Genomic DNA, 13,236 nt, shown 5'->3' on the forward strand with positions numbered 1-13,236 from the left:
CACTCTCACTTCACGTTTTCATTGGTGAAAGTGTTTTCAGTGTTTTATCCAGGACTCTTTACAGTTTGTGTCTCATTCACCCATATTCTCACACACACACACACACACACATCTCATTTGCTTCACAGCAGTAAACTGGAACTCACTGGGTTTTAAAATGCAACTACTTGTAAAGTTAATAGACCTAATGACTCTGTCAAAACATGTCCAGCTGAACCCACAGCTAAACAGCTCTCACCTGAGCTAACCTGCATTAGTCTTAAAAATACTATTCTAATGTGTGGCTCAACAGAGTAATAACTACTCTTTCCAACTATTGTTTCTTTGTTGGAAGACAATGCAGCATTGACAAGATGACAAACCAGTTAGTCACCAGTTTAAACTATTAACTGTGATGACTCTCTTGGGAGGAGTAGTCGGTATATCCCTGAGGCACTCACAACAGTCATACACTCCCATCCATGTCTGCTTGAGACCGACTGCTTCTGGCACAGAACAGAGTCCTTCCTGTTTCAAGACAAAGTCAAAAGCTCATGGGAGCCATTGACTTTTTACATAGATTGAGGAAGAGGAAGAGCCATTGAAGACTTAAACACAACCCAGTTAAAGACTGAGGCAGACATGTCTTCAATTGCATTACATGGGTGGGTTGCATTAAAATTATGTAATCTTTTGCTGATCTGTTGTGAAATCTCAGAAATCACTGAGCCTCAGACTCCAGTGCAACTGAAAGAGACTCAGGGCAAATGGGTAAAATACATTACTGTAATCTGTCCTTAAGAAAACCCTGCTCTTCCAGTTCTCCTCAACCACTTTATCTTACTACGAATCGAGAAATCTCTGTCTGTCCTTCAATTTTCTCAACAGCTGCTCATCCAGTCCAAATTTGGTGGGTATATTGCTAAGAACAGGAGTAAGTGCAGTGTTGAGTGTGAACTTATTTGGGTGAGGGGTTCTTAAGAGAACCAAAAATGCAAACCCTAACCTCACAGAATGTTGCTTTGTTTCTTTGTGAGTTTGTAAATGGAACCCATTACCCCATTAGGTCACAGTTGTCAGTTGTCAGAAAACTATAAAACATGTAACCACATTAATTGCTCTGCAGCAAGAGGTTACAAGAGGCCAAAGAGATTTTTACTGCGAGCGTCCTGAAAACTCAACCCAAGTCCTTTACATAGAAATCAGTCTAACAGGGTGTTGTAGGCAACAGAGAAAGTTGGGGAATGGCAATGTCACATTACAATTATTTCACATATTGGCAATAAAGAAGCAATTATTACATGTAAATTGCTTTAGATTACAGTTCTTTTAAGGTATGTTATGTAAAATTTTCACTCTTTGTCTTCTCTTCCAAGTAAGTTTAACTAACTTGGGTGTTTGTTGACCCAACTTCTTTTTAGTGTTTTATTCTGATCACTGTGTTCTCAGATCTCAGCAATTAACTTTGATAAATTATCCTTTTATTGTGTGATCACACTAACCTAAACATTTCTTTGACATTCTAATATCATCCTTATTGTCCTCTTCTTGGACCAGGTTCGTGTCATTGCAGTGGTGCTGAGGAAGGAGACCGTAGCCTACCATTGCCTCCTCTGTTGTCAGGATCAACTGCACATCTCTGACGGTGTCAGCAGTGTCCACACTGATCACTTTGACTTTCCATATGGGACAGCAGACATCATGTGTCCTATCCCTTCAGGCTGTGAGACTGTGTCTCATATCGCTGTGACCTCTGCTGCAAACAAATCTGGAGGTACTGATAGATAGATAGATAGATAGATAGAATATTGATGGTCCACAGAAGAAGAATCCTGTTGACCTTGGTGATTCCCTGACTTCCTCTGGCATCATCAGAAGGTCAAAGTTTGAACTTATTTCTTGGAATATCTCATCATCCACCACATAGATTGGCATTGGCACCAAACTTTGTACAGACATTCATGATGCCCAGATGATGTACCTTTATGATTTTGGTGAATTCTTTTCTTTTCTTTGGTGAACTTTTCTTATCCTGCCACCATGAAGCACACATGTGTGGTTTTTAACATCAACAACTAGTTGATTATTTGTGTGGAAATTAAGTCAAAAACCCAAAGATATTATGTTTATTGTTACATAAGACAAAGGAAAGCATCAAATTCTCACAAGTGAGAATCTGGAACTAATGAATGTTTGGCATTTTTGTGGAAAACTGACATAAACAGTTTCTCTGATTATAGTGGACAGCAAGTAATTGAATAAGTTTCAAGTATATTTCAGTGAATGTCTGCAGCCTTGAACATACTGTAGTTTAGGAGTACAATAAAGACATGTGACTGTCTAAACATATCTGTGGTTCTTTTCTGTGGCCTCTTAAATCAAAATAAAGAGTTTGTGGAGGTGAAGAACCAGAAGGTGAAAAGTGACTCCTTTCCATACAACTTCACTGTCTGCCTCTCCACCATGTTCGATTTCACCAACGTGTTACAGGTAAAGCCACATAACACTGATTTTATTGTTATTTTCAACTTAACTTTTTTCTTTTCGATTTTTCTAAAAATAAAAAATTCAAACTAAATGCCTATGTTAAATTTCAGCTGGTCCAGAGTTTGGAAATGCTGCAGTTACTGGGGGTGAACAGGGTTGTCGTCTATAAGACCAGCTGCAGTCCTGAAACACAGCGCATACTGGACTACTACACTCACAAAGGTGGAGTATGTTGCTTTTGTTGGAGTGAGATTGTTTCAGAAAGGAATTTTAAAGTTTATAGTGATAGCACAAGCAATTGTAGGAGAAGTATTCCATTCTCCATCATTTATTGTGTGTATAGTATGAGCTGAGCTACCAAATACCCTTTTCCTGGTATTAGCTTTTTTCCTCGAGCTTCTCGGGAAGAATAGGAGGAAGTCTGTGAATTTCGAGGTACAAAAATACAAGTGTATAGTTCTTTGCAGTGTTTCCTCATATCACCTGTACAAGTACACATCATCTTTTGTCCTACGTGACTGTATGCACCCAGGGTTAATCAGAACTGTATCAACTGCCCGCTGCTGCTGAAAACAGGTTTAACAAGAACATTGGATTTCTACCAGAACAGCGCTTCATTCATGTCATCACTATTTTCATATTGCAAGTTGTGTAATCCAAGTCCCAGAATTCTTGTTGCAACAAACACTCTTCGAGCAGCCGTGTTATCAGAAAACCTACAGATGAGTAGTTAATGTATCTGTTTACCATGTATTTCCCATGAATCCATCATATGGAAGTGGTTTGATTCTGGCACAGGAATGGCTGAACATTATAGTGAAAACCACTACACTGAGAACTAATTACAGTATGTAGATATATTAAATGGCTATTGCTAAAAAATGCAGACTATTAATGTCATTAATTTAATGATTTGACATCACGTAAATTTTGAGTATGAAGAAGAGTCAAATCGATTTCAAACAATGTAACAAAAATGCAAAGTTTAAATTCAATTCAATTTTATCGATAGCGCCAAATCACAACAAAAAGTAATCTTTAAAATACAATATTTACAGAGAGACCCACTATAACTATAAGATTTATCAAAAAGGAAAGTGTTAAGCCTGCTCTTAAAGGTTATTCCTATTGTACTTGATGCAGGGTACTCTGAATCTTTGGCCAGGGTGGTTGACAACATGTTGCATGTCGACTGCAACTGTTCTGTTTTGCGGTATCAGCTCTTGAGCTACAAAAAAACATCCTGCAAATGAAGAAGAAATTGCTTCAAGATGCAGAAAGAACAGAAGTGAGCTGTAAATGTCACCAGCTAATCTGTGTTTGTGGGAGATTTTACACCGCAGAGAGAGTTGCGTTTATTTCTTACAGTACGGTATGAATCATTTTCTTGTGTGATTGAACAGTGATAACTGTGTTCAGACTAGTTTGAGAAGCAGGACTTGGAAATTTTGAAGACAGTGAAATGTCATAAAGTGGAACAACAAAACATAAAGATAAAACTGAAACTGATGCTGAAATTTTTAATAAATAAATTTAACTTTTCTTCATTCACAATATTTGTTATAAAATGAATTTAAATTTGCAGACATTAAACAGGATCCTTGTCATGGAGGCATACAGGATTATGTTTTTAGGCAGAAAAAACACGACAATCAGACATCACTCTTCTTTGTGTCTGTGGAAATGGCTGTTGACAGTTGATTTGTTAGTGAATCATGAGTATTTATTGCCTTCTACTTAACACAGCCTCGTTGGGCTCTGTTAATTCAAATTCTGCGTTGTCTATTTGGTTTTCTATTGTCTTCTGCATGTTGTTCTAATGTGTTTTTTAAATTAATAATCTGTAATAATAATAATTGTTTTTGATTTCCATTTCTCATTTTTGGTGAGATCTCCTTAGAAATCCTGACCAGGACAATCCCTCTTTTTTACCATCAAATATTACTTTTCTTGTGGACTTGAACGTTTACTTCCTCATCTGTCAGGATTGGTTTATAATGAAAGTAATTTCTAACAGGAAGCGGGAGGCTACAGAGTGCTATAGATGTGAACTGACGCGGATATAATTCAGCTTTTACCATCTGATATCAAGACAAGACAATTCTAGACATCAGATTTTAAATCTAACACTTTCTTCTGCGTGAGACAGGTGAGATACATCTACATTCTCAAGACGTGAATAATACCTAGATTAAAGGTGCAGTAAAACGTCAAAAATAGTATTTTTACCTAACTAAATACACAGAGTGTATTGAGTGGAGTAATGGAGTATTACGCATGGTCCCGATAGAACCATTTACTGTCGCCTATGTGCATTATAAATGCTAATTCATTATATTCAGCTAACTGTTCGGTAAGAATGTGTCAATTTATTATATTTATTATATTTTATATATTAAAGATAGATAGAGAGAGAGAGAGAGAGAGAGAGAGAGCGAGAGAGACAGAGAGACAGAGAGAGAGAAGCCACTAACTGGAAGATCACTGGATCACTCCTCCATTCAATGTGTCGTAGTATCCTTAGGCAAGAACCATCCGTGTATTATTTGCGTAACATGTGTGTGTGAATGTTTCCCGCAGTGTGACGCACTTTGAATAGTAGATATGAAAAGCACCGTGTAAGTGCAGTCCATTAACAAAGAGTACATGACAATAATCTAGTCTCAAATAAATGCATTAAGCAGCTTTTAAGACAGGAAGCATCCAATTAGATTTATTTCTGAGGTGATAGAGGGCAGTCTGAGAAAATGAGCTCAGCATCTAAAATCACACTCGTTTTTGACATGCTAAATGATGGACCCAAGCAGGACCATATACAAATTAAACAGCAGTGGACCAAGAATTGACCCTTTAGGGACTCCATCTGATTCAGAGTTACCAACAGAAGCAGTGAATAATCTTCCAGTGAGATGGGAAGACGGTAGGTTAAGAACTGTGCCTCTCAGGCCCAAACAGTGTTCAACGTGCTGAAGAATTACATGGTCAACGGTCAAGAAGTACCACAATAGAAATTTTATGATTGTCTGAGCTAATTTTGAGATCAGTCCAAGAGTACATGTTGCAGACAAATCTGCAGAAATTATCCATGTCTAGAAGAACCGAGGCTGTTTGAGAGCAAAGGGAGGCCCTGCTCATTGTTAGTATGGTGTTCCTAATAAAGTGCTCTGTAAGTTTGGGTCAATTTTATGTTGGTCAGTCTTTTACATTTACTTTGATTCGTTCCTGACATAAAAATAGCACAGTATATTTCTTCTAAGTTGTACATGACATAACCTTCTGTATTTTAAAATGTTTCTAAATCCTCAAACTTATTTGACGATTTCCGGGTTTATCTGACAATATCAGAGATTTGGTCTCAGACATTTGGATCCCACTGTATCCCCTGCTGCAGAGACAAACAACCTATATGGTTGTTTAGGTTGACAGAGATCCTCCACTGAGGATATCTGAGCAGCTGGAGCTGAAGCATCTGTGAGAAATGATTAGAGTTATTCACTTACCTTCTGCTTGTCCAGGTTTCTCCCCTTGGGTCAGGGAGACATATCTGAGCTGAAACCAGCAGAACGGAGACAATATGTGAGACAGTATGCCTGCTCAACAAAAAATCTCCACATTGTTGAAATGGCTCTTCATTGGCGTCACTGTCTTCTCTGTCTTCACTGCCCCCCTGCTGATTTGGATCTACAGGTGGGTTAAATCACTTGTTCTTATCAGCTTCACCCTGACAATGATTCAAATGTCCTGGGTTTCATTCAGCCAACTCCAACTGTGGCATTATACGTGACAGTAATGTCTTGGTCTTTGGTGGATCCAAAAGTCTTGGTAGTGCACAAAATTTGGTGATTATCTTTAATTCAATATACATTATCTATTAGAAACTATTAACTATTACACCAGTCTATCACTACAACCGCTAGAAGTCACCTAACAATAAAACTGCTTCTGAACAATGGAGAAAAACTACAGTGACAGAATAATGTGATTAAATCATGTGACCTCTCCCTTGTTGTGGAACCACAGGCCACATGAGATCTTCCAGGATGCGACTGTGTCCAATCCAAAACCCATTAAGCCTCAGATTCCAGTGCATCATTCAAGACAACAGTGTTATCCTGGACAAATGGGTAAACTAACCATCACTGATATCTGTTCTAAACAAAACCCTTCTCTTCCTGTTCTCCTCACCCACTGTTTATCTTAATATAAATCCAGAAATCTCTCTAGAATTCTCTTTTTCAGTCTGTCTGTCCTTTGATTTTCTCAACAACTGCTCGTCCAATTCACTTCAAACTTGGCAGGTGTATTGCTGAGGTCCTGAGTAACTGCAGTGTTGACTGTGAACTTTTTTGGGTGAGGGGTTGTCAAGAGAATTCAAATACAAACCCTAACCCAACAGTTAGAGGGATCTGTGGCATCACACAGTGTGTATAAGTAGAACCCATTACCCCCATCAGTCCACAAACTATATTCCCTATTTCCTTCCTTCTGCCTACTTTTCTCTAATGATTATTATAAAAGTTATTGTATGCATATCTCTTTTTATATTTACAGTGCATTTAAAATTGTTAGGTATAAAGCCATTGGTGTAATAAAGATAATCTGGATGCAGGATGCACAGTACCAACATGCACATTAAATTAATGAAAGTCAGAAAACTTGATGTAGTGCATGTGTATACATTCTGCTTATAAAAACATGTGTAAGATGTGTTTTTTGTGAACATTCTGTGTATTGTATCATGTCTTTATTACTATTATTATTTGCATTTGCATTTGCATTTGCATTTGAAACATCTACATCGTGAGAAATAATTAATTATTTTATTGACATCATGAGGCAATGTTTTAAAAGAGTAACCCAACACCAGGCTAAGAAACACTTCCCCAGCTCTAGTTTCAAAATAGTTTAAACTCACTGATATTAAATGATGTGCCTGGGTGAGGTCTGAAATGTTTCTAAAACATGAAACTACATTGGTTGCACTTGCACTTCTACTGTCAAACCTTCTACTGTCAAACATGTTCAGAACATACAGATGATGTCAGGGTGTCAGTTCTGAGCCAGGGCTTTTCTTTTTAGTTCTGTTATGTTTGTTCTATTTCCTGTTTTATTTTGTTATCACTGACCTCCCTCTTGTTTCAGGTGTCTTGTCTTCCCCTTCCTTCTGTGCTCCCTCCTCCTGGTGATTACCTACCCTGCCCTAATGTGGTTCACCTGTGTCTCATTGTCTGCCCTGCCCCTGTGTATTTAGTGTCTGTGTCTCCCTGCACTCTCTGCCAGTTCGTCTTGTGCCTCTACCAGACCTACCAGCCTTTGTGAAGTGACCTGTTCTCTAGCAGCCATAGATTTTGACCCTCGCCTGTGTTTTTTGACCTTGCCTCAGCTCTAGTCCTTTTGTACCGTTGCTTTCTCTTCTTGCTCTCCTGTGTACCGACCTCGCTTTATTAAAGGACCTTGATTTTGGTAACTCTGCCTCTGCCACCTGTTTGCGCCTGTGTCCACATTGCTACGCCTTGACAGATGATTGTACTCACCAAGTCAGTTGCTGCTGACCCTAGGTTTAAAGGATAATCCCAGTTTATTTAAATTTGGTTTTTATTTTATTTTGTAGTTTTCACCATCATCTCAGTTGATTAGGATACTATTGTTCCAACTTAATTTCTGAAGATGGAAAAAAAAAACAGTGCAAAGATCAGGCAGGATGGAAATAAGACAACTGTTCATCCAAATTATTGAAACTGCTTTACTTGGATGTCAAATGGAAAGTGAGCCACCAGAAATGCAACAGTAATTCTAAGTAACCTACAAATTCAGTTGTGTGAGGTTACTTAGAATTACCGTTTGGTCAAAGGCAGGAGGTCAGCAGATGTGTATTTAGGAATTTTATTCTTTGTCTTCTTTTCCAAGTAAGTTTAACTAACTTGGGTGTTTGTTGACCCAACTTCTTTTTAGTGTTTTCTTCTGATCACTGTGTTCTCAGATCTCAGCAACTAACTTTGATAAATTATCCTTTCATTGTGTGATCACACTAACCTAAACATTTCTTTGGCTTTCTGTTTCCTAATGTTCTGGTATGTAGAGCTTAATAGTTTTTGTGAAGGGACAAACACTCTCTTGTCAGGCACTCAGGCACCAACTTCGTTTAACATTTTCCACTTGTGCAGCTCCTCAAAAGCTGTCTATCGTGGCGGTCAACAGGACAAAGACACTGCTGGTATCAGCTTATCAGGAGCACCGCACAGGAAATAGGGAGGTCAGTGAAGTCTTTACTCCCTGAGGTTCTCAGTGGTACAACATGGCAACAATACTGCTGTGTTCAATGTCCACAGGGAGCACTAAACATTCTAATATCATCCTTATTGTCCTCTTCTTGGACCAGGTTCGTGTCATTGCAGTGGTGCTGAGGAAGGAGACCGTAGCCTACCATTGCCTCCTCTGTTGTCAGGATCAACTGCACATCTCTGACGGTGTCAGCAGTGTCTATGCTCATCACTTTGACTTTCCATATGGGACAGCAGACATCATGTGTCCTATCCCATCAGGCTGTGAGACTGTGTCTCATATCGCTGTGACCTCTGCTGCAAACAAATCTGGAGGTACTGATAGATCCCACACATCAGGGTGTTAGCTGTGTTAGCATTATGGCTCTAGAGACGATGGTAATGTTAGTCTGTCTGTCAGTTGGTCCACCACTTTGATTTAAAGACTGAAGTATCTGTGGGCACCATGAAATTTTGTTCAGATATTGATGGTGCCCAGAAGATGAATCCTGTTGACTCTGGTGATTCCCTGACTTCCTCTGGCATCATCAGCAGGTCAAACTCTTTTCTTTTCTTATCCTGCCACCATGAAGCACACATGTGTGGTTTTTAACATCAACAACTAGTTGATTATTTGTGTGGAAATTAAGTCAAAAACCCAAAGATATTATGTTTATTGTTACATAAGACAAAGGAAAGCATCAAATTCTCACAAGTGAGAATCTGGAACTAATGAATGTTTGGCATTTTTGGGGAAATTTGACATAAACAATTTCTCTGAATATAGTGGACAGCAAGTAATTTAAGTTAAGTATATTTCAGTGAATGTCTGCAGCCTTGAACATACTGTAGTTTAGGAGTACAATAAAGACATGTGACTGTCTAAACATATCTGTGGTTCTTTTCTGTGGCCTCTTAAATCGAAATAAAGAGTTTGTGGAGGTGAAGAACCAGAAGGTGAAAAGTGACTCCTTTCCATACAACTTCACTGTCTGCCTCTCCACCATGTTCGATTTCACCAACGTGTTACAGGTAAAGCCACATAACACTGATTTTATTGTTATTTTCAACTTAACTTTTTTCTTTTCGATTTTTCTAAAAAGAAAAAATTCAAACTAAATGCCTATGTTAAATTTCAGCTGGTCCAGAGTTTGGAAATGCTGCAGTTACTGGGGGTGAACAGGGTTGTCGTCTATAAGACCAGCTGCAGCCCTGAAACACAGCGCATACTGGACTACTACACTCACAAAGGTGGAGTATGTTGCTTTTGTTGGAGTGAGACTGTTTCAGAAAGGAATTTTAAAGTTTATAGTGATAGCACAAACACTTGTCCTCAGTATGAGCTGAACTACGGAAACGCCCTTTTCCTGGTATTGACTTTTGTAGATTTTTTCAATGTTTGATGCAAGCCACGCTGCTGCTGAAAACAGGGTTAATGATAACACTGAGTTTCTACCAGAGCAGCAGTTCCTCATTGCTTCATCACTACTTTCACTTTGCACTCAGTCATGTAATCCAAGTTCCAGAATTCTTGTTACAACAAACACTCTTTGAGCAGCTAAGTTTGTTTCAGACAATCTAATAAAAATGCAAAGTTTAAATTGCTTGGCTGTTCACGTGTGTCCTTGTGATCTAATTCTACCAACGTCTCCTTCTCAGGTTTAGTGGAGGTGATTCCTTGGTCTCTGTCCAAATTTATTAATGTATCTCGGGGCTGGCTGCCTTCACATGGTCCAGGTGACATCCACTACCTCGGCCAGATTCCTGCTCTCAATGACTGTCTCTACAGATACATGTACCAGTCTAAATATATGGCCCTGCATGACATTGACGAGCTCATACTGCCTCAGTCAGTCAACAGGTAGCACTTTTTTCATTGAATAAGACAAATGTGTTTTTAGAAATCAGCCCTTTGTCTTGCCAAAATGATAACTGATATCAACTTAAGTTCCTTATCAAGTTTTCACATTACATTGACTGTGTAAAATACAAACATAGAACACACTCATGAGAAGTGCTGAATAGATTTTAGTTGTTTTTTTTTTAAGACTTTCCAATTCATTAATATCCTAATACAACTTTCACTTTAATTCAAAGAATGTTATTTATCCCCAGCTTGGCAATTTAAAATGATATACAGCAGAGTACACACACCCTGAGCTGAACATTCTGTGTACATTATCAGAAGGATGCACTATAGAGTGATCCTAGAAACATTATGTCCATTGAAATGGTCGGGGAATCTGAACAGATTCAACATATCCTCTGTGCTTTCAACTTCTTTATAGTGCATTATGGTGCAATATAAATACTTTATATACTGGTTATAAAGTTTGGTGTTGGAAAACAAAGTTTAAAAACTATTTTGACTTCTTTTATTCTCATTCTGTTACCAGCTGGTTGGAATTGTTGCCACAGTTGGAGAAGAAGTATGGCGCTGACCAGTGTTACATGTTTGAAAATAACGTGTTCCCCATCACCGTCACGCTGCCTCCTCCCACCTCCCAGACTCTGCCCCTGCAGAACCACCACTGGCAGAATGTGTCTGGAGTTAACATCCTGGCTCACCTGTACCATGAACCCATCATTCCAGAAACTCATTACAGCAACTTCAAGATCATTGTCAACCCTCGAGCTGTGTACAGAGCAACCGTCCACGGACTGCTGAAGTCAGTCAAAGGCTGCGCCTGGGTTGACAGGAATATAGCACGAATGTACCACACAAGGTAGAGTTTTGTTTATGTACTTCCTCATCACATCATGTGTGTGACTGTACTGTTTTTGCTTGTAGAATATGAGGCAATTCCTCCTCATTGTTGGTTCAGGTATCTGCAAGAAAAACACATATTTGTATTCTCCTGAAAGAGTACAGAGGATTGAGATGAGATTAGATTTGATGCTTTTACCCCCAAACAGATAAAACAGGCACACCAGAGACACTGTAACAATCTGTAACTCTGCTTTCTGTCTGTGCAGAGATCCGAGGCAACCCAAGCTGACACCAAACCAGCTGATTTATGACGGCAGACTGCTGAGCTACAGCACCCACCTCATACCAGCTGTCAATACTGTACTCAGAGAGAATGGACTTCTACCAGAGGACAGCATACAGTAGCCTCCGTTGGTGTGTGCGTGTCTCTACTCAAAGCACCAAATGCAAATGTTGTTCACTTATTGGCCACTAGGTGGAGGTGTAAATGTCCGTTCAGACTTTAACTCAGGGAGAGGAATTATTCTTCAGGGATTTATAGTTTAATCATTTAATAGCCTGATCTGTGTGAACTTTTTTTAAAAATCAAACTGAAAGTGAGTGAGTGAAGATCCAGATCCTTTTCTGTTGCCTGTAAAGGACACATTATGTGGACACAAAAATTAAGACTTATATAAAATTACATGTGCAAATTTAGCAAGTTTATTACACAAGTAACAAAGGAGTTTTTATTCCTATTGTACTTGATGCAGGGTACTCTGAATCTTTGGCCAGGGTGGTTGACAACATGTTGCATGTCGACTGCAACTGTTCTGTTTTGCGGTATCAGCTCTTGAGCTACAAAAAAACATCCTGCAAATGAAGAAGAAATTGCTTCAAGATGCAGAGACAACAGAAGTGAGCTGCAAATGTCACCAGCTAATCTGTGTTTGCGGGAGATTTTACACTGCAGAGAGAGTTGCGTTTATTTCTTACAGTACGGTATGAATCATTTTCTTGGGTGACTGAACGTTGACAGTAAGTAATCATGATTCACAAACAACAAATCAACTGTCAACAGCCATTTCCACAGACACAAACAGTTCTGGAGAAACCTTTTAAATAAGAAAAATCAAAAGAAACAAAGCACACTGACTGAGCAGAGATCAACATGATGAGGAAATGTGTCTGTGCCACAAACTGCATGAAATATGAAGTGAAGAGCTGGAGAATGTTCAGTCGTCACAGAAAGAAACCACCTCTGTCAGCTCAGAGAAAGTTAGAAATTTATCTGATCTGATCATCGCTCTGTTTTTTATGTGTATGTAGCAGTTTATTAAATAATGCAGAAGTCTGTCAGGCTCTGCGATCACCACTTTGGTTATCGGATCACACATTTTCAGAGTGTGTGTGTGTTACTGGGCAGACTCATAAATTTAAATATGTCACTTTTACACTGATAATTATGGGGTTCAAAATTGTGTCCGTGTGTCACTTAACATGTGACAAAACATTTGTTGTGTCAATATGACTTTTAAACTGTTGTTCAGTCACCTTGAATTGAATTGAATTGAATTGAACTGAACTGAACTGAACTGAACTGAACTGAACTGAATTGAAATTGAACCTTGTTGTACTCCCTGTCTGACTGTGTAGATTCCATCTGTGAACAGGAACAGACTCAGAAAATTCTAAGTTAAACAGGAGGAAGGAAACACTCTAACCACAACATTAACATTTAAATTAAAAAAAATATGTACAGCTTATTGTCTTCTGCATGTTGTTCTAATGTGCTTTTTAAATGAATAATCTGTTTGGATG

At 38.7% G+C, this 13,236-nt stretch overlaps 1 protein-coding gene across 1 annotated transcript; it reads left to right on the plus strand.

Annotated features, from left to right (window-relative positions):
• Positions 1-4,461: 4,461 nt before the first annotated feature.
• Positions 4,462-13,179, plus strand: LOC108888994 (uncharacterized). Its single transcript, XM_018685256.2, has 10 exons — positions 4,462-4,615; positions 5,982-6,153; positions 6,487-6,590; positions 8,631-8,719; positions 8,846-9,062; positions 9,658-9,758; positions 9,866-9,977; positions 10,386-10,587; positions 11,123-11,452; positions 11,703-13,179. Exons 2-10 carry the CDS (start codon positions 6,053-6,055, stop codon positions 11,839-11,841), a joined length of 1,395 nt encoding a protein of 464 aa, XP_018540772.1. The 5' UTR covers positions 4,462-4,615; positions 5,982-6,052; the 3' UTR covers positions 11,842-13,179.
• Positions 13,180-13,236: the final 57 nt, after the last annotated feature.

This window comes from Lates calcarifer, linkage group LG21, assembly GCF_001640805.2.
Source record: "Lates calcarifer isolate ASB-BC8 linkage group LG21, TLL_Latcal_v3, whole genome shotgun sequence".
Classification (NCBI taxonomy): Eukaryota; Metazoa; Chordata; class Actinopteri; family Centropomidae; genus Lates; species Lates calcarifer.

Bases quoted from the DNA above. Each gene is read 5' to 3' on its own strand.
- LOC108888994 (XM_018685256.2), top strand. From the start codon at position 6,053: ATGCCTGCTCAACAAAAAATCTCCACATTGTTGAAATGGCTCTTCATT. The intron at 6,154-6,486 runs GTGGGTTAAATC...GTGGAACCACAG, and splicing joins CTGCTGATTTGGATCTACAG to GCCACATGAGATCTTCCAGG. The intron at 9,759-9,865 runs GTAAAGCCACAT...GTTAAATTTCAG, and splicing joins ATTTCACCAACGTGTTACAG to CTGGTCCAGAGTTTGGAAAT.